The sequence below is a fragment of the Crocodylus porosus genome, unplaced genomic scaffold (assembly GCF_001723895.1).
Source record: "Crocodylus porosus isolate Cpor-Errol unplaced genomic scaffold, CroPor_comp1, whole genome shotgun sequence".
NCBI classification, from domain to species: domain Eukaryota; kingdom Metazoa; phylum Chordata; order Crocodylia; family Crocodylidae; genus Crocodylus; species Crocodylus porosus.
The window spans coordinates 7,327,578-7,349,617 of NW_017728910.1; the positions used below are offsets into that span (position 1 = coordinate 7,327,578).

Sequence of the window (22,040 nt, forward strand, 5' to 3'; positions counted from 1 at the left end):
TAGAATAGGATGGAATTTAACAAAGATAAGTGCAAAGTGCTACACCTGGGGAGAAAGAATCACCAGTACACCTATAGACTGTAGAAACCTATAGACCTATAGAAAATACCATTCTAAGTAGCACAGCAGTGGAAAGGGATCTTGGAGTCATAGTCGATGCAAAAATGAACAGAGTGACAAGGTAGTAAGGCTAACCGCACGCTGTCTTGCATCAGTAGGTGCATCACGAACAGGTCTAGGGAGGTGATACTTCCCCTCTATGCGGCATTGGTGAGGCTGCAACTGGAGTACTGAGTCCAGTTTTGGGTGCCACACTTCAAGAGGGATATGGATATGAAAGGGTTCGGTGGAGGGCTACTCGTATGGTTGAAGGCCTGTGGGTAAGATCCTATGATGACAGATTGAGGGACCTGAATCTCTTCAGTCTCCGCAAGAGAAGGCTGAGAGGTGATTTTGTTGCTGTCTACAAACTCATCGGGGTGGGGTCAGCAGGGAATAGGGGGTACTCTGTTTACCAGGATCCCCCTTCGGGGTTACTAGAAACAATGACCATAAACTGAAAGGGAGTAGATTTAGATTGGACATCCGGAAAAAATTCTTTATGGTAAGGATTGCCAAAGTACGGAATAGACTTCCAAGGGAGGTGGTGCTTTCTCCTACCTTGGAGGTGTTCAAAAGGAGATTAGACAAGCATCTGGCTGGAGTTATTTGACCTCAATGCTCTTTGCTACCCAGAGCAGGGGGTCAGACTCGATGATATAATAGGTCCCTCCTGAACCTAGAAATTTATGAAATCTATGTACTATGTATATTTACACTCCTGGAATGCGTCAGTAGAACATTTGATATGCTCCCTAACCTCTTTTCTCTATTCCTGACCTGCTCCCTGACCCTCTTTTCTCTATTCCTGAATATTTTGAGGGTGAAGTTCAGCTACAGTTCCCACCACTTCTGCCTGCAAGTCTGAGATTATAATTAGAACTCTTAGGAACATAGGAAGGTGAGCAGCAAGCATGAATACACAAAGTACATCTTAAAGAACACTACTTACAAGTGTCTTCTGCATATTCCAACTCTTGGGGTATTTTAATAAACAATACTTCCCTTCAAGAAAAAAAGGACCAAAGTATTACTTAGCCAAATTAAACCTCAGACGTAGATACAGTCCAAGAACTAGTTTTATAAACACCTCTATGGAGCTCTACATTGCAATCCTGCAGATTATTCTAAGTGGAATGGGTGCCTGAAAGATATCATCAATATGACTAGGAATGCATCAGAGCACAAGATAGTACATAAAAAACTGAGGTTGCAGAATCAGAGAAGTAAGGCTGAAAGGGATCTCCATAGGTCATCTAGCCTAACCCCCCACCTGAGGAAGGATCATCCTTATCCACAACATCCTATACAAATCATTACCTAAACTATCAGGCAAACTACACAATCAGCCCTGACACAACTACAAGATATAACACCTGAACCTGCCACATGTAAAGCAGGGGGACCACAGCAGCCAATGTCCTGCTGATGCAGAGGTCGTTAAAACACACTTAGGAGATCCAAGGAAGAGGACCACACACCCCCACTACAAAGGAAGGCAAAAACCACCACAGTCCGTACTGATTTCACCATGGGGTAAAATTATTTCCTGACCCCAAATACGGCGATCAATCTGGCCCTGAGCAGAGGGGCAAGACCCTCTAGCCAGGAACCTCTTGTTTTAAGTCAGAGCAGGAGTGTGGGCACAACCTGCTGATAAGGTCCATTAATCTGAGAAAGAATATCACTCTTTGATATGGGACCTGGCAGTGGCTTTCTGACAGAAAAGCTGTACCATTCTGCAAGCCAAACTGCCCCTACAAAAGGAATCTTTTCTTGGGTAGTAAGACTGACCTTTTCTAGCCGTGCAACAAGCTGTTCCTCTAGGTATGAATTTTGCAAATACAGCCATCTTTGTCTAAAGACATTATTTTTAGTATGCCAATACATTATGGTAACTGAACAGGTTTTGGCACAAAATGTGCAAATTAGATTTTTGCTCGGAACTTCCTAAGCTTCTCAGAACTAAGTCTGGGGGTGTTAACTTCTCCTCACAGAGTTTATGACTATCATGGTGGGCTTGATTCTCAATAGATTCAAAAGTTCAGAATCATGTTTAGTTATAAGAGGTTTCTTAGTGCTTGGAACTTAAAGCCATCTGTTTCAGTGGTCTCTTCTCTCTTCCCCCCAGGTCTATGCGCACTCATCCACAAGATGTACTGGATTAGGAGGCCTTGACTGCTAGAACCTCTTGCAGCAGTAGTGTGTGGAATCTGTTCTATTGCTCTTTCTGCCTTCTTGAAGTGGAAGTACAACAGACTGAATTATCTTGAAGAGAGGTGAACCTCCCAGCCAGCTAGGTATCTTACACTTACTTGCTTGCTTGCTTATTTTTTAAATTAATACATCACCCTTAAATGCCAAAAGCTAATTACCATAGAAAGCTAAGCACACTAATAAAATGGCACTATCCAAACGAAGGACCTGGAGTCAAGAGCCTGGACCTGATATGCGATCCATTGGACACAGTAGTTGGAAGGAACTGAAGTGGTCAGGTGATCTGAACCCCATTTATAACTTCACACTCAGGACATTCGGGAGCAGTCAGGAAGTGGCAGGAGGGGTCAGGAACACAGTCCAAAGAACACTGCTATTAAAAGGTCCCACTATTACAGTTTGTACCATTGGTACATCCCAGATGTAAAAATATGCTGAAGATACATGAAGATGCCTGCTTCTAGCACATGATCAAAATCGTTCCTTCTTAGCCTTTAAGAACATACAAAATGCTAATCAACCAACCAACTGAGGTTAATATCTTTGTTTTCAACTAACCTGATCTACCATAATTCTGAATAGGAATTATAGGGATTCTATAAAATTGTATACCTATGAAATCTATTTTAGTAATGTATTTATCATATAGAATGTAACAATTCAAGACTGGTTGTTATTTTTTTGTCTGGATACCCTTAGAGATTAATCACTGTTAATATCTGTACAATAATCACCAAACTCAGGACCAACTCCCTGTTCATTCCTGCATTTGCACAGTCCCTGCAAGTTTCAAAATTTGCACGCACACATTTTAGGTCCTCTACTAAATATTGTCCACAAATGTTACCAGTTATGAATTAAACTATTAATCTATACCCAAAGTCAGATACATCAATGTGTAACAACAAAGATTTGGCTCTACACTGAATTGAAAGACATAAATGTGTACACACTTTTTCTTATGTGCACAATTTTATGACTACAAAAAGTAAGCTGACCTTCTGAAAATGTAGGATAAATTCCCCAGAGAATACTTACACCTTCAGCATACTGTAAAAATTGTTTATTAGTTTCTTTTTTACCAAAATCTTCCAGGAACTTCTGTCGATAAGCCAGAACTGTATCAACATGTGTCTTGTGTTTTACCGCTAGTTCTAGTGCCCTAAAATCAAACAAAAATGGGCTTGTCATATCGTATCAACACACAGGCATAGCTATATTCTCTTTGGCTTTCTAAAAATATATGATTTACAGTGATAGACAGATCTTGCTGATGCAAAGTGCCAAGCATTTTTGCATTAGTATTAATAAAAGGTGGTGGAAAGTAGCCAACTTCTCTGAAATGGACAGTGTATTTTATGTTGCTCATTATGACAACTAACATTTTATTTCTGTACATTTTCTAAGCCTATTATGGACACATGACAACAGGAAACTTTATTAAAAACAGAAAATGAAAAAAAAATCTCTATAAGAGTCAATAATTAATTAATTAATTATTGCTGTGAATAAAAAAGAATCTCTTGGCTCTTGAATAGTATCACCATACATATTCATAGCATATACAAGTCAGCACTTTTAAAGATATGAAGATGGGAAGGCTCAGCAACTGCAACAATAAATCATAAATCTGGGCATAATTTCTAAGTGATATAAAAATAATTGTAAAAGCTTAGAAATGGGTAGTTCAAACATTTGTCCAGGTGAGATATTTTTGGCAACACTACCAATATCAGACTGATAATGTGCTTGCCAGATAAAAAAAATCTGATTAGTTGAGTGGGATAGAATACTTATGAATATTTATACTATATTCATTGTGATAATATTTTCTAAATTACTATAAGATATGCAAATGAAATTCTGAACATACCAACTTACCAACATACTACAATTGCTTATTTTTTCCTAGAAAGTACATTTACAAATTCAGATTGAAAAGTGATTTAAAAGTCCCTTGTTCTACCTTCTGTTATGTATCTTATTTACCCAAATTCCAGATGACTTCAAATTTAAGATGGCCCTCCAATAATTAGATTCTATACATGGAAAATTATAAATTTATTATGAGTTTCCATGCATAGAATATTATTATTAGAGGATCACCTTACATTCATAACCCCCACCCTCCACTGCTATGGTAGGAAAAGCAGCCAGACCTCTGCCTGCCCTTTTCCTACCTGCCTGGGTCCAGCTCCATGCTTGTGCCTGCTCCCTCACCACTTATCCCTGCCACATGTCCTACTCCCTTCTCCCCCACCCCTTGGCTCCCCATGCCTATTCCTGACTCCCTGTTGCCTGTCTGCCTGCAATGCTTGCCCCTCTCACACCCTGACCCCCTGCCACTTACTTCTGCAGTGGGCACAGCTCCAGATCCAGCTCCAGGCAGGTAGAGGCTGAAGCAAGAGCTGAAGGTAAGTGGCAGCAGTGGGCAGGAAGACTACAAGCAACCAAATGGGTGGGCAGGCTGCACACAGTCTTCCCCATACACCCTCAGCTAGAAGCAGGAGCTTTTTGTGGTGACAGGAGAAGTTGGAAACTTTCCCTACTCCTGTGGGCTTTTTGTTCTCACCATGAGACAATTAGAATGAGAACAAAACCCTCTAGAGACTCTTTGTCTTTTGATAGCAGCACCAGTTTTTAAAGGGTTTGCTGAACATGTAAACCTCAAACACTCCTGCGATGAGATTTACACCCTTGAGCAAACATGAGAAATTGTTTGATTTTTTAAGAACAAAAATTCTTAACTCATATTTTCTCTCCCAATGACATAATACCAGCTAGTGAAGCCATATACCTGCTTTAAGCAAGATATTTCAAAACATCTTTAATTTTTGGACACCCACATAAATCATAAATTTTTGCTGATGACTCATTTTTTCCCTCTCTATTTATGAAAAAGTTAAAATGCCTTTCAAAAGCGTCTCTGAGGGTACTGTAGATAGTTACAGTATGAAGGGGCAGAAACACTGGCATAGTCCCTTAACTACAGAAATAATACTTACTTTAAAAACAAGAAATCTAATGTTATAATAATGTATTTCTTTACTGAACAATTGATATATGATTTAATTCAAGATCTTGGCAACTATAGAGAAAAAATATTAATTTTTTAAATATTTAAAATGTCACCTCAGTAAGATTATTAACACTAACAGCAGCAGTATGTTGAGAGAAATACTACCTGTTCCAGTTGTAAAGATTAATGTTGACTTGAATAGCTTGATAAATAAGGCCAGCTTGTAGAAGCAAGGTTTCAGCATCTTGTATATTTCCACTGAACATCAGTATATGAGCCATCCTTGATTCTTTTGATGGAAGATCTTTGATTGAATTGATGTACTGAACTTTGTCAATCTGTTACAAAGAAGTGTGACAGTTTAATGAAATAAACTAACTAAATCTGCACTGTAATCAGTTAGCTAAGAATAGTTAAACCCCAACTACTTACCTCACCAATTGCTGCATAGGCTATTTCTGCTGTTGTCATGTCCTTGTTAGCAACTGCCATTGCAGCTAAACATGCCCACATTGTTTGATCCTAAAATTAAAACAAAATAAAAGCCCTAAAATTTCTTAAATTCTACATTATAATGAAACACAGTTCTCTCAAAGAGTTCAGGGAGGATGTTTGTTCACCTGGTGAAAATTATGCATGGGTACATAACTGTGAAAGTTTTCTCAGTTCCCTACACACTAGTTCTGGATATCTCACTAGTATAATCATTACATTATTTCTCAGTTACTAACCAATACAAAAATTTCTATGCTGTAGTGAGCTTATACTGATTTACAGCCAACTACGGAGCATAGTTTTGCATAATTGTATGCCTATGTCTCTGTAAATAACAAATATGAAAATCTCTCAACTCTTGTTGTTATATCTCATATTTAAAAGAAACAGAAATACCCAAGAAGAAGTTGCAGTTGTTTTAAATCTTAATTAAAATAGATTTGTTAACACAATTTTAAAATGCATTGTTTACCATAGTGTGGACAGGCCCTTATAAGCAATATGAAAATCCTACCTACTTAAAATACGGTAAACACATATGCTAGGTATATCCAAACTACTCTCTTTAGATCACTGATACTTTGGCATGTAACTATATAAATGAGTCATGCTGAGTTCACTAGGGTGCATAAAGCTAATCCTCCTACCTGCAAGACTTGGGCCTTACATTGTTCCTAAATCATTTCTTTATTATTACCTTAAACAAGAACAAATTTAAATGTCTGTCTGTGCTTGTATCAGAATTTCTCTCTTTCTTGGAATTTCCCCGGCAAGACTGCCCTAAATGTCTCTTCACTCAGAAAATGCTCAAACTTATGCCTCCGATCAACTTTTGAAATGCAATGTAAATAAAACTGTATTATTCCTGACAGCTTTGTAGGCAGGCAGGAGCAGGTAAGGAAAGATGATGAAAGGGAGCAGGAAGGTAAGAAAAGACAGACAGAAAGGGGATGAAAAAAGCTCTGAAGCTTTTAAACAATTTCTCTTTTAATCAGTCCTAATGCTTAACCACACCTAAACTCACTGGACATGTGCAGTGCAAAGACAGTAAACAGCTGCAAGAAATTATGACTATCAAAAGCCTATATGATTAAGAAACTATAATTACATGAAAAGAGATTTTAGAAAATGTAAATATATAGGGAAAGAATATTTTAAAATTTACCACTTATAATAAATGGCTTATATATGCTCATGATTTAGACTGATTTTAAAAAATTTCAAGAGAACGGCAGATGTAAGAAGGGGTGCACTGAAATTACACAGTCATTTAATTAAGCACTGCATTTAAAATTATAACCATCAAATATTGGAAAAAAACCTCAGTATAAATACCAAAGCAAATGGTGACTTAAAGTTTTAAAAAATTTATATATATATCTATATATATATATAGATATATATATAGATATCTAACCCTCTATATCTATCTATATATAGATATCTATCTATATCTAACATTTATTGGCCTATTTATTTATCCAAATACAGTAAAAGCTTTGTTATCTGGCACCCAAGCCGCTCAGTGAGTGGCCCAAACAGGCATCTTTGCCTGTTCAGGCCGCTGCTTCTCCTGCCCCTCCCGCAGCATTGCCACCCCTCCCTTTGGGCCCTGAGGGACAGGGAGGTGAGCCCCGTGCAGCCTGCAGTGCCCTTTACCTTACAAGCTGGCATGCTGGTTAACAGAACATGCCGGCTTGTAAGGTGCCGGTTTATGGAGCTTTTACTGTACTACAGAAACACAGGAAAATCTGATTAATTCATCACTCCAAATGGATAGGTAATGATGACTGATTATCCATAAGTGACCAATGTTGTGTAGTTAGCTATTTTGCAGTTAGCCAAGAACAAACTCCTGCACTTGGAACAGAATAGTTGTATGCTCAAATATGGACTGGGGAATGACTGGCTAGGCTGTAGTACTGCAGAGAAGGACCAGGGGGTTACAGTATTCTATAAGTTGAATATGAGTCAAGAGTGTGCTCTTCTTGCCAGAAAAAAGGTCAAAAGTATACTGGGTTGTATTAACATAAATGTTACTTGGAAATCAAGGGAAATGACTCTTCCACCTTATTTGGCACTGGTGAAACCTCACTGTGTCCAGTTTTGGGTCCTACATTTCAAGAAGGCTGTGGACAGTTTGTATCCAGCACAGAGCAGCACAAATTATTATGGGCTTGGGATGCAAGACTTATGAGGAAAGGCTGGAAAAAATATGGTTATTTAACTTGAAGAAGAAAAGAATGAGTGGGGATTTGAAAACAGTCTTCAAATACTTCAGAGGTTCTATTACAGTGAGAATGGAGATGGGCTTTTTTTTGTGGGAATAGAAGACAGAACCAAGAATAATGGCCTAGAGAAAATTCAGGTTAGAGATTAGGAAGAATTTTCTGACTATGAGGGTGGCCAAGCACTGGAAAAATCTAGCTAGAGAAGTTGTGGAATCTCTATCACTGGAAATTAGTCAAGAGGATGTGAGACAGAAAATTGGCTGAGATGGCTTTAATCAACAATGATCCTGCCTTCAGTAGAGGGCTGGACTAAATGACTTTGTGATGTCCCTTCCAGCTCCATTTTTCTACAATTCTATGATTTTCAACTTTTCATAGATGTATCTTGCATACTATACTAAGTCATAGGTAATAATAGTATGATTTGACTTTTATAATGCTGAAAACTAGATATACAAAAAATCCAAGTATAAGTTCTACATATTCTGGCTTGCATACGCAAACTGTATGATTACAGAGATAAACAGACACTGTACCATTCCTCACCATAAAATTCCAAGGGCTCACTATGCAAGAATTACATGGTTACAATGAAATAAAATAATCAGTCAAAGCTTTTTGCTTTACAACTTTACATATACCAATTGCCAAAATAGAATTCTACAAAATGTAACAGTAGATTGGCTATGTCTGGTGAGCTAAGAAAAGCTGTAGAACATCAGAGGGTTTGCTTAGCAAGTATCACAGAGAACAAGTAACTAACTATAAACCAACTACTTATCAGGAATAAATTCCATTGCAATTTAGTACATGTACATATTTGGAAATGATTACTTATGCTTTAAAGTATATCATAGAAAGTTAGTGTTGGAAGGACCCTCAGGAGGTCATCTACTCCAACCCTCTGCTCAAAGCAGGACCATCCCCAAAAATATCATCCCAGCCAAGGCTTTGGTCTAGCTGGGTCTAAAAAACCTCCAAGGATGGAGATGCCACAACCTCTCTGGGTAACCTGTACCAGTGCTTTACTACCTTCACAATGAGAAAGTTTTTCCCCATATCTAGCTTAAATGTTCCTTGCTGCAACTTGAGACCATTGCTCCTTGTTCTGTCATCTGCCACCACTAAATGGTTCTCAAACTTTTGTCATTTGTGGAACTCTAAAATATTTTGAATGGAGGTATGGACCCTCTGAATTGTAAGTGTGGGTATACACATACTTTTTATTGATCACATTCATCTTTTGTGCAGCCCTTAGACAGTCTGCAGACCCCCTGGGATTCTGTGGACCACAGGCTGAAGACCATTGGTATATCTCCATCTTTTTGTAACCACCTTTCATGTAGCTGAACGCTGCTATAAAATCCCCTCTCAATCTTCTCTTCTCTAGACTAAACAAGCTCAGGTTCCTCAGCCTCTCCTCATAAGTCATGTGCCTCAGTCCCCTAACCATTTTTGTTGCCCTCCACTGGACTCTTTCCAATTTGTCTACATCCTCTCTGTAGTGAGGGGTCCAGAACTGGACACAGTACTCCAGATCTGGCCTCAACAGTGCTGAATAGAGAGGAATAATCAGTTCCCTTAATTTGCTGGCAATGCTCCTACTAATGCATTCCAATATATCGTTAGCCTTCTTTGCAACAAAGGCAAACCGTTGACTCATATTCACCTTATCATCCACTGTAACCCCAGGTCCTTCTCTGCAGAGCTGCTGCCTAGCCAGTTAGTCCCCAGGCTGCTGTACTTGTGTATGTGATTGTGCAGGACTAAGTGCAGGACTTTGCACTTCTCCTTATTGAACCTCATGAGATTTTTTTTTTTTGGTCCAATCCTCTCTGAATGGTAGCCCTACCCTCTACCACTATTCCCCATAGTTTGGTGTCATCTGAAAACTTGCTGAGGGTGCACTCCATCTCATCTTCCAGGTTGTTGCTGAAGTTACAGAACAAGACAGACCCCAAGACTGACCCCTGGGGCACTTCACTTGATACCAGCTGTCAGCTGCCATCTTCTGAGACCTACAATCCAACCACATTTCTATTCATTTTACAATCCATTCATTTAATCCATACTTCCTTAACTTCCTTAACTTTCTTACAAGAATGTTGTGGGAGACTGTATCAAAAGCCTTGCTAAAGTCAAAGTATATTGTGTCCACTGCTCTCTCAGCATTCACAAAACCGATCATCATACAAGGCAATTCTTCTTGGTAATCCTTCTGTGACATTTTGGATCCGGGCTCTTGGCAAGCAGTAGAACTCCAGAGACAACAGGTCAGGCCAACAAATGGATGCCTCCATCCCCCAACAGAAGGGAGTCTCCAACTACCACCGTCACTCATCATTTTTTTTTGGTGGCAGTGGTCTTGATCTTCCCAACCTTGGGGATGCCTGGTCTGGCTGCCTCCACCAACAGAACATGCTCCTCCTCCTGTGCTGCTATGGCTCCATACTTGTTCTCTAAGCAACCTGTTACAGCTGGAGATGAAGATTTCTGCTTGCTGCCAGAGGTCACAAGCTTCCAACTTCCATCTTCCTGGAAGTCCATGTCTTCTTCCTTCTCTAGCACTGCCTCTGGCAGTTCTTCCTCCACAGTTCTGGAGGTTTCCTTTAGCACTGAATCAATGACATTTTCATGGCAGAGGATGCTTCAGAGCCTTGCCACCTCCTCCTGTAATTCTCTTGCCTGATCCCTGAAGAACACTACTAGGAGATACCACTAACATCACAGGCACTCCCCTACATGGCTGTCACTGGGAGGAACCTGCAAGCCATAGTCACCACAGCACCAAACCAGGACCTGGGCAGAAGCCTCAACAGTGAGCAGCACTTCCTGGACAGGAACCTAGCATTGGCAATGTGTAGGGGGTGCATGTGGGTGCACGTGCAACCCCTGAGATTGCCGTGCACCTCCTGGAAACGCCAGCCGCAAAACCAGAAGTGCCAGCAGAAGTGCACTTCTGGTTTTGCCACTGGTGCTTTCGCACTTGGTGATTGGCCTCTGGGGGACCCCTCATCAGTGATCTGGTGCCCCCTCAGACTCGGGAGGCACCAGTCGCCCATGGATGTAAGCAAAGGAAAAGCTGGCAGTGGCAATGGCTTTGGCATTGCAACATCCTCCAGCCATTTCTCTAGGTCTCTTAAACCATTGCCTCTCTCTTCCTCTTCCTCTTTTCAAGCAAGCTCCCCCGTAAGCCAGCCTGTTTTCTGTTTCTTAGTTCCAAAAGGTTCCCTTTTCCCTGCTTCCTCTTACCAAGCTTACAGTGAAGGAAGATGAGAGAGAGTTTCCAAGCAAACCCCCTAGCAAACTCCCCCTCGCTCAGAACTCTAGTTAAGCACAGGGCTTAAGTATTGCTCTAACTCCTGAGTTTTCGCTACTTACACTAAATATATGTAGGTTAGCTACTCGTTATTAAAGAAAGAGCAAAGGCTCCCCTTCAACGAGGGACTGGCAGACTGACCCACAAACTGACTTACAAACTGCTTGATGAATAATGATTTAAGCAAAGTGTTTTGTACACAGGTCAACTGGATTCTAGCAGGGATTCAGGGCACTGACACATAGTGAGAAGTTATCCCAGTGATTAATTAACCAGGCTTCACTGTAGTTTTAAGACACAGTATCAGTTTTAAATCATGATAATATATATTCTTTTGTACATGTACACACACAACACTACCAAACTCACCTCATCCATTGTTGTTGTCTAAATTAGCAGAAAGTGATGAAAAAGAAAATGAAAGAAAAGAAATGTAAAAAAGATATGCTACTCTACAATATTAGGCAACTGTATGGGGTCACAAAACATTTTTATAATATCAACTGTGTAAAGTTCAGTTCTGAAAAGAATTATGTTCATTAGTAACTTTCCCATGCTGAATAGCTGTAGTAAGTGAACAGCTGAGTAAAATACATGACTTTATAAGTTTTTTCAATATCATCTCTAAAATAAAAAGGAAAAACTATGCAGTAAACAAACTACTTGAAGAAAGATACTAATTTATAGCATTTTTTATATAATTACCAGTCCCATAAAACAATCCTTAAAATGTAAATGAAAAACAAACAATTGTAATTGTACCACATATTATTAAGAATTACCTTAACAAATCGACACAATCTGACTGCATCTGCCCATTTTGAACTGCTAATATATTCATGAAGAATAGCTGGATAAGGTGATACACTGAGATGAATAAGTGAGCCATCAGCTCTTCTAATTGTTACTTGATTTCCCACAAAACGTACAATCTGGGGATTTTTGCTAAATTCACTGTTGAAAGAAATGTAGATAAAGTATATTTTATAATCCTTCATGCTAAAAAATAACAATTTAAAGCAACTGGTAGTTTTAAAACTAGTTAATAATTATTATATTGTAAACTTCTTTTATTTTTGATCTAAATGGAAACATTAACATTCAACTGCTAAAGTATATGTAGTAGAGTTTAAAAATGAAAACAGGGTCAGATTTTTAAAGAGAGTGACCAGCAATCAAAATTGATTATGCAACCTATCACATGCAATCATTGACTAAAAGTGCAAATACCAATTGGATATCTGTGCATAAGCTGGACTTACACATACAAGTAGTGCTCATATATATACAGATACAGGTAAAATTCTCTTGGCTCTGCTAAATTAAATTATGAAGTTAGGTGTACTTTTCAGAGCATGAGTGTAATTATATGCCAAAGACAGGACTATAAGAGTATTATGTTTATTATTATACTGGTAGACATTATATCATCTCCCAGGTTGCAGAAAATACCATTATGCTGCACTAGAACAATAATAACCCAATGTTATACTAAGGTGACCACAAATTTCTTCAGATAAAATCTTTGATAGTTCTAGTTACAATTCAGAACTGCATTACCCTAGATTCATGGAAGAGCTGGAGGCTGAGTCAAAGCAAGAGAAGCATACAAGAAAATGCAGCTTGATGACTATGGAGAAAAGACTGAGCAGCTAGTAGTGTGGAACAGGAAGGCTAAGAATTGGGAAATATACCCCTCATGCTTCCAGTAACTGCAGTACGAGGTCAGAGGTCTTGTCCTACTATTAGGACAGCAAGACTCTTATTGTATTGCGTTTCAATTGAGTTGCTTCAGAGGGTAAGTGAAAAAATGTCAGTTTAGCTTTCACTGTAATTGCTAAAACAATTGTGCATTATGTATTTATATTTTTAATCCTGGCAGCCCTAATAAAGAAATAACAATGACTTGAAGCATCTGAGTATGTATGGGAACACAGCGATGACTAGAGTTTATAGTGCTTGGAGCTTCTAAGCTCTGAACATACAAAACACGGTACCAAACTTCTAGATATTCTGGCGTGTCAGAGTATTCACAGCAATAACTGGCAATGGGAGTGGTTGCAATATTTTCAGTTCTTATTCAACAAGAGCTGTGGAATAGCTTTGAAAAACCAAGTGTTAGTTGAAAACTAAACTGAAATAATTCTAAGGGAAAAGCCATTACAGAAACTTTTGGGTACGTGATTTTAGTTACATACTCCAACTTCAGAAATATGCCAGAGAAGATGCTTCATGAAACACCTCTGTGGTTTATCTCAAACCATTAGTTCAGCACACCTTCACCAGTGTATTTCCAGGTTTGGAAGAGGCACACCAGGTGGCACACCAGGTGGCATGACCAGGTGGCTGAGGCATGTTCAACGCTAGCCTGGCATGGATACGTTACCACTGCAGTGTAGACTTACTCGTAGCATATCAGGACAAAGAAATAGAACCCACCTACCACCGGGTCCTTTGCTTTGCTGTTCCCTCCCTTTTACCTGAACTGTAGCAGTGTTGTACCTGTGATGGTTCCCTGAAGAATTTCTCTGGCATATTTCTGAAGTTGGCATAGGGTGTGCCAGCAGATAGCAGTGGTATACATGGAATGGCCCACTCAGGACATGCTGTCACTGCAGGATAGACATTCACTATATCTTTGGACAAATCATTTATGGTAGATGGCATATTTTAATAAATATCCCACTTCTGTACCTCGTTAGGGTGTGGCAAGGTTTAATCTCATTGTAAAACATCTTAAGAACCTTGTAAAACATTTCCAGAGCCCATTCACTGATAGCCTGCCCTCTTCCCACAGGGACAGGGAACTGCTGTGCCAACTGAGCTGCAAACCCCAGACTGTGCTGGGCTCCAGCTCTGCTCTCTGGCAGGCTATAATGGAGCCAATTTTCCCTCTGTACTTTTGGAGGACAGGGAAGCAGAACAATGAGGGATGCTGGCAGAGCAAGAAACCGTTTGGGTGAACACAGAAGTGACCATTTTTGCCTGATCAGGCCACAGAAAGCTGTCTATAGTCATGACCAAACACAAGTGCACGGCTGCAGACTGCTTAAAAAATGTCATAGATTTCACAGACATTAAGGCTGGACGGGACCTCGGAAGATCATCGAGTCCAGCCCCCTGTCCTAGGGACAGGAAGTCAGCTGGGGACACAGGATCCCAGCAAGATAAACATCCAATTGACTCTTGAAGGAATCCAGAGTAGGTGCTTGCACCACCTCTGGTGGCAGTCTGTTCCAGGTCTTGGGGGCTCAGACTGTGAAGAAGTTCGTCCTTATGTCCAGCCTGAAACGGTCTTGGAGAAGTTTGTGACTGTTTGACCTTGTCATCCCATGGGGTGCTCTCGTGAACAGGCGTTCACTCAGATCCTGATGCACACCCCTTATATACTTATAGGTTGCCACCAGGTCCTCCCTGAGCCTGCACTTTTCCAGGCTGAAGAGTCTCATAGCTCTCAGCCTTTCATCATAAGGCCTATTGTCCTGCCCTCTGATCATGTACACAGCTGTCCTCTGGACTCTCTCAAGCTTCTCCACATCCTTTTTAAATTGTGGAGCCCAGAATTGAACACAGTACTCCAGCTGTGGCCTCACCAAGGCTGAGTACAGCAGGAGGATGATATCCTGGGATTTGCTGGAGAAACACCTATGGATGCAAGCCAGAGTTTTGCTCTCTTTGCCAGCTGCAACATCACATTGGTGGCTCATATTCATCTTGTGGTCAACCATGACTCCCAAGTCCTTTTCACCTGTGGTGCTAGCAAGCGTAGCACTACCGAGCTTATAAGCATGCTGAGGGTTTTTCTTCCCAAAATGGCCGATTGAATAAATATCTGAACCCTCGTTATGAGGGTCAAATGAAAACATTAAAAAACATAGCATCTTCTGTAACTTGTATCTGTCCTGCCCCCAGCCTGTTGCTGTTTTCAGAATAGGATGGGGTAAGGAAGCCGAGGGAGTTAGGCCTGCGGTATTTTTCAGCGTGTACTGGAGTCCCCACCTTCTGCTGCCAAGCGGGGGGGGGAAGCTTCATTTCACCCACCCCATCCTCCAACGCTAGCTGGGGAACCCCTAGAACAAGCTCCCTCTGATCCCTTTTCCCCACTCCCGTTCTGAAAACAGGGACAGGCCAGGAGAGAGGAAGGGCCATTGCTAAGGGAAACTGGCTGCGGGCTCACAGCCAGCAGCTAGATACTCCTCTCCCTGGCACCAAGAGTGAAGTTCTGTTTGGTCCAGGCGATCACTGTAACTCACAACACTTCCTGAAAAGCATTCGCAGTTCCAACAGGGAGTTGCACCTCTGTCTGTGCCCTCTGTGTAGTGCTACTTGTAACTGTACCTCCAAGACATCGGGTGTTGCAAAATGTGGTTCTACAGAGAAGCTCCTATTAAAACTGAAACATTTCTGTAGTGCTTATGCGAATTTTGCAGAACTACAGGTAGGATGCATGACTGTGCACCTGCAGTTTTGTAGTGCAACAAGGGCATATATAGCACTACAAATATAATGTCTGTCCATGGCCACTGATGCATTCTGAAAGCTTTATAGTATGCCCTGAATGGATAATGCCTAAGGTGAAACAAGATAAGAATTTTGAAAGTAGGAACAGTGTGGTCTGGTTTCAAGCAGGCTAATTAATATTGCATTTCAGAAACAATTTCAGTGAAAAATTCAGAACAGAATTTCAAGTATATAGTCACATTATTCTGATTAAAAATCTATGTTACCTTGCATCTTTTTCACACAGTGTTTTTGGCAAAAGATCTTTGTCTACATAAACTGTATTAGGATAGTACCAGACTGTAAAACGAGTATCTTGAAGTCCACAAAGTATATTAGCTGCGTCATTCCAAGCCAAAGTATGGACCATTGTTCCTTAATTTAAAAATAAAAAGAATATTATGCATTTCAAAAATATATTAAATGGTCAAAAATGTAAAAGTTCTTGAAATACAGCTTTGCATAGAAGTAACTCTTAAGAGTCATTAACAGGCCCTTTTATATGGATTTCATCCTTGCCCATGAGCTAGAATATATTCTTATGAACTTACATATATTTATTTTCTCTATTACACTTTTTTCTGACATTTATAGTCCCATTCTAATAGGAAAATATATAACAGCTTAGCATTTTTTTACATTTTTTAAATGCTTTGTCTGTCAACCCTTATTACCAGCAATAGGCACAACTCTGGGAACAATAATTGTTTTTTGACTGCTGCTGAATAAACTGTAGAGGCAAGCAATCACATTAAAAAAAAAAGTTTTAATGCCTGAAATTGTGAGGAAAACCTTTGCAACAAAATGCTATCCTAATCTGCAGTCAGACTGCATGAACCAATAGTTCTAGGGGAACCTTCCCATAATCCATTCTGGGATGTTCACTCAGATATATTGCTTACAGTTTAAAAGGCAACATTTAATTCTTTGATTGATAATCAGCATAAAAAGTACCTACTCATTCAGTGTAACTGAATGTAAAAAAAGTTAGAGATGGAAACAATATTTTTCCTTTCATCTTTCCCATGGAACCATAGCAGAATTGTTTCCAGTAGGCTGTTCCCCTATGTTTTGTTAGATCCAATTTTAAACTGATCAAAGAAACAGCGATTTCATTACATTTGCTGAAAATAAAAATGAATTTTGTTGCCAAAATGCAGGCTAATGGGATTTTGGCTTGGTTCTTACCAATTTTGATAATTTTCTGTTCTTTTCCAAATCTCTTCACTGAAGTAATATAAAGATCTCTGTTTTTATCAATAAAAGCAATTTTTCTTTCATTTGTAAGCCCCTTCTGGTCCAGGGCAATTTCCACAATCTCTGTCTAAAATGAAGTAGAAAACACTTGTTTATTTATTCTGTGCATTAATCTAGGAGAAATAGATGATTTACTAAAAAAATTAACATTCATTACTAATAAAAATAGGGTTTTTAAATATTCTTGTATTTCTTAGTGCCACAATTATTTTATAAAAGAGAAACATTACAAAAAGAGAGGCATACCTAGGAATTTTGGCAACCTGGGCAGCAAGGTGTAGGGTGGTACCAAGAACTTACCTTCTTGCCCAAGAGTTTATGAACTGTGCCAATATAAACTGCTGTTGCTGCAGTGCAAGATCCCCCAAACACACCAATTGCTGAAGCGGCATGGGCTCTGGTGTCCCCTCTAAATCCGTTCCCAGGGCTGGGACCCTGCTGGCCCACTCCTACTTGTTCTACTGACAGAAATGCTAATTCTCTAACAAGTTTTAAATAGTATACTATAGCCACCATATATTGCAAAAGTACTAGCACTTGGTGAGTCTATTTATAGTTTTAAAGAGCATAAATACAAGCAGCAGCCAAAAAGAGGACAAGCTTGAATGCCTGTGCCTCCCACAGAAGCTGCCTGATTTGATTAGCATATGCCAATTGTCAAAAGCCCTTTCTTGTACCACTGAGAGACAGAAGAATGTTAAGTCTCTCCTCATTCAACCATTCCTGAAGGCAAGACTAAGGACAGGATTGAGCCTACAGTCAAATGCCATTCTTTCATTTCTCCCTTCTGACAGCAAGGCACCTCAGTGTTAAAGTGGCACTTGCTAATGAAGTGGCTTGTGAGTGAGCTTGAAGGATTTCAGGTAATGAGTTTTATTGTAACAAATGCCAGCCTGCAAATCTCCCGAAACTCTCAAGCCTCTTGCTTTGATCTTTTCAGGTATGTGAGAGATACTATGATAAGTAAGAACAATTTATATAAAGCCAAGGTTGACAATCCACATTCCATGACTGTATATGTCAACACAGTGTACAAAGACTAATTTATGCTGTAATGTAAAAGTCAGGCTTGTCCAAATGTTCCACATGGAGTATCCTACTACCTTAATACTTTCTTTAATCTAGATTACTGATATAAAGATGTAATTTTAAAGTAAATACAGTAGGTAAAGTACCTTGTGGGTAAGAGGCTTTCCATCACCCAATGGCTTCCCAGTCAATGCTTCAAACAGGTAGATAACTTAAAAGATAAAGGTTTAGTGTGAAAATATTAACATTTCATACTTGTTGCAGTACAACAATTCAAGATTATCTTCAAGCTCTATACTGGATGTCCAAGATGTCCACTGTATCTATTATAATATTGATGCTTTTCCCACAGAACTAATATCTTAAAATTTGGTACTGGTGTTCACTTGTGCTGCTAAGTATATGAAACATCACAATCTGAACACCAAGATTTGATTATTCTATTAGCTTCATAGTCATCATTGGTCTGCCTAATCAGTTATTATCTTAGCCACAATGTTGAAATATGATACTCATCCCTTATATATCTCTGATTCAGGGGGAACATTCAAATTTAACATTTCTGCCACAGTTCATCAGTGTCATATATAAAAATTATCGTGACCCCTAATTTCATAGTTTCATAGTTGGTAGGGACCTCAGCAGATCATCTAGTCCGCGCCGCCACCATAGGCAGGAAAGGATGCTGGGGTCAAATGACTCCAGCTAGGTGGCTGTCTAGCCTCCATTTGAAGACCCCCAGGGTAGGGGCAAGCACCACTTCCCTTGGAAGTTGGTTCCAGATCCTAGCCACCCTGACAGTAAAGTAGTGCCTCCTGATATCTAGCCTAAATCTACTCTCAGTCAACTTATGGCCATTGTTCCTTGTTATCCCTGGTAGAGCTCGGGGGGAATAGGGACTCTCCTATTGCCTGGTGGTCCCCATTAGCAAGTTTATAGGCAGCCACCAGATCCCCTCTCAGCCTTCTTTTGTGGAGGCTGAACAGGTTCAGATCCTGTAGCCTCTCCTTGTAGGGTCTGCCTTGTTGCCTTCTGATCTTGTGAGTGGCCTTCCTCTGGACCCTCCTGATGCTGTCTACATCTCTCCTGAAGTGCGGTGCCCAGAACTGGATGCAGTACTCCAACTGCAGCCTGACCAATGTCGCATAGATGGGGAGGATCACCTCCTTGGACCTGCTTGTGCTGCATCTGTGGATGCACAACAAGGTGCAGTTAGCCTTCCTGACTGTGTCCCCACATTGGCGGCCCATGTTCATCTTGGAATCAGTAGCGACTCCAAGATCCTTCTCTGCCTCTGCACTGACGAGAAGGGAGTTCCCCAGCCTGTAGGTATGCTGCTGGTTCTTCCTCCCCAGGTGCAGCACCTTGCACTTGTCCGTATTGAAACCCATCCTGTTCTCACCTGCCCACCTCTGTAACCTATCGAGATCTAGTTGTAGCCTTTCCTTCTCTTCTAGCATGCTCACCTCTCCCCACATCTTAGTGTCAGCTGCGAACTTGAACAAGGTCCTTTTCACCTCCTCTTCCAAATTGCTGATGAAGATGTTGAACAGTGCAGGCCCAAGGACCGAGCCCTGGGGAACCCCACTGCCCACATCCCTCCATGTCAAAAATGACCTGTTCACCACCACTCTCTGGGTGCGGCCCTCCAGCCAATTTGCGACCCATCTGACTGTGTAGGCGTCAACACTACAGATGCCTAATTTTTTAATGAGGATGGGGTGAGAGACTGTGTTGAAGGCCTTCCTAAAGTCCAGGAAGACTACGTCCACCGCAACACCTGTGTCCAAGGCTTTTGTGACCTGGTCGTAGAAGTGCCAGGGGTCCTGCACTGACCTCTGCCAGTTCCCTAAGCACTCTGGGGTGGAATCATCAGGACCTGCTCATTTGAACACATCCAGTCCCTCCAGAAGTTCCCTGACGAGGTCCTCACTGACCCTGGGCCTGGCTTCGCCTCCCCTGGGTCCATCTGGGATCCCAGTGGGGGGGAATGTCCCTGTCCCTGCTCAGAAAAATGGAAGCAAAGAATCTGTTAAAGAGGTTAGCTTTGTCATCTGGTGCTACCACCAGATTACCAAGCATGTCCTGCAGAGGCCCCACATTATCTGGCACCTTCTTTTTACCTCCTATTGAATTGATTCAGTTATGTGGGTATGGAGCCTGCAACACAAAAAATTAATGTTACCTGAGGTTACCTGAATAAATCTTAGTACAAAACAGTCCCCTTGATGGGGCGCTACACTTACCTGAAGAACCTAGTACTAGTGTTGATTATAATAATCTATAAAAAATAAGATTTAGTAATATAGTTTTGACAAGGCTGTCGACTGGACACTTAGAATGTAGTTTAGAAAAACTAGTGCTGAGAATTCTCTAACCAAGAACCTTATGTGCAGAAGACCATGTGCAAGACGGTGACTCTCTGATATTTTGGTAGTCCTAGTCCTCTCCTCTTCCACATCAGTTTTATCCAAGTTAGAGGATATACTAGATCAGTCATCCAATTGATGATGAAATTTTAACAAGTTGCTTCTCAAAAATATTCTGCTTTGATCAGAATACATGAACTTTGTAAAACCTCCTTAGCAAAAAAATCCCATTGAGTTTCTCAGTCTCTTCTCACTCCTGCTAAAAATTCATCCATTTATTTCTTCAGGTAATCATCACAAGTAAAAGGGTTATAAATAGCTTTAAAAAAACTATACCGGGGAGTAAGCAAGTGTTAATTCTTGCAAGAGTTTCTCTCGCAAAGGACGTCTTCCAGGATGACATCTGGAAAATCTCTCCCCCAGAGGGGACATGTTTCTTTCCCCTGAAAAACTAATGAACACTTGTACGCATGTAGTTTCTATTGGGAAAAACAGATTCTCCTAGCAGAAACTTGATGCCTGTTCGTGGCCTAAGCTGAAATTCTCTTTTATAATGTCTATGGCTATATTGAAGCTCTCACGGATCACTGGTGCAGCCATTCTTATGAAGGAAAGTTTCAGCTGTTTTGTGATCCAGAAACCTTCTACCTACCAAATTTCTATAATTATATATTGCTTAAAATATTTCATAAATGTGATGTTGTTTTATATTATATAATATCTCTGAATGCCTGTATACTGTGTGTGTATGTGTATGGCTTTGCAAAATAATTTCTGAAGGCAGAAAAATTAGGCACCAACTTATATAAATTGAGAAGGAGAGAGACTGGGATACTCAAAGCTGGTGAGAAAGAGAAGCTACTTACAAACAACTTAGTTCTTCACAGTGTGTTGCCCACATACCTGTTTCAGTGTGGGTGTACATGCACCTCAAGCACTTGAGCTCAGAGTTGTATGCTGTACTGTATGCTACAAGCACAAACATCAATGCACACTTCCTGTTCTTCAACTTTCTATCAACTACAGCATCCCAGAGTGCCAGGCATGCAAAGCAAGAGAGAACAAAACATGGGATGCAGAGTGTGCATACAGGCAACATATCCTGGTACACAAACTGGTATGTAACTTTCTTTCTCGAGTCCTTCATTCTGGGTATCTCCAAAGCAGTACCCTGTTCAACCAGAAGCAGAACCTAAGGTCCTATATGAACTGCTTTGCCAAACAGCACATGTTCTAAAAGTCTTCAGGATGGTGTAATGCCTGGTGCCATGTGCATCTATGGAGCCAAGTAGCCACTTGCAAATTCCAAATATCTAGAATAGGTACATCCTGAAGGGAGACCAAAGAAGTAGGTTAGGTTCTGGTACAGCAAATTCTAATCAATGAATCAAACTTAATGAACTCAGCCCAATTTCATGGAGTTCAAGATCCATTTAAAAAGTCTTTGGACAGAAAACTCTATGTGTTTTGATCTTGTGGTTATGGGAACACATAGCCTTCAGAGT

General features: G+C 40.4%; 1 protein-coding gene and 1 long non-coding RNA gene across 4 annotated transcripts in view; one reads left to right on the top strand and one right to left on the bottom strand.

Moving 5' to 3' along the window:
* The window catches only part of LOC109308389, a 69,976-nt gene extending 56,693 nt beyond the window's left edge, over positions 1-13,283 (top strand). For all 3 annotated transcript variants that reach the window (XR_002100598.1, XR_002100600.1, XR_002100599.1), the window contains 2 exons: positions 2,231-2,399; positions 12,946-13,283. This is a non-coding gene — a long non-coding RNA (uncharacterized LOC109308389). The remainder of the gene's footprint in view (positions 1-2,230; positions 2,400-12,945) is intronic.
* Positions 1-22,040, bottom strand: part of IFT80 (intraflagellar transport 80) — a 139,812-nt gene that overhangs the window by 6,728 nt on the left and 111,044 nt on the right. The window contains exons 12-18 of the mRNA XM_019532664.1: positions 18,313-18,377; positions 17,069-17,204; positions 16,108-16,255; positions 12,163-12,334; positions 5,768-5,857; positions 5,501-5,673; positions 3,355-3,478 (exon numbers count right to left, since the gene is read on the bottom strand). Coding sequence (XP_019388209.1) covers positions 3,355-3,478; positions 5,501-5,673; positions 5,768-5,857; positions 12,163-12,334; positions 16,108-16,255; positions 17,069-17,204; positions 18,313-18,377 — 908 coding nt within the window. The remainder of the gene's footprint in view (positions 1-3,354; positions 3,479-5,500; positions 5,674-5,767; positions 5,858-12,162; positions 12,335-16,107; positions 16,256-17,068; positions 17,205-18,312; positions 18,378-22,040) is intronic.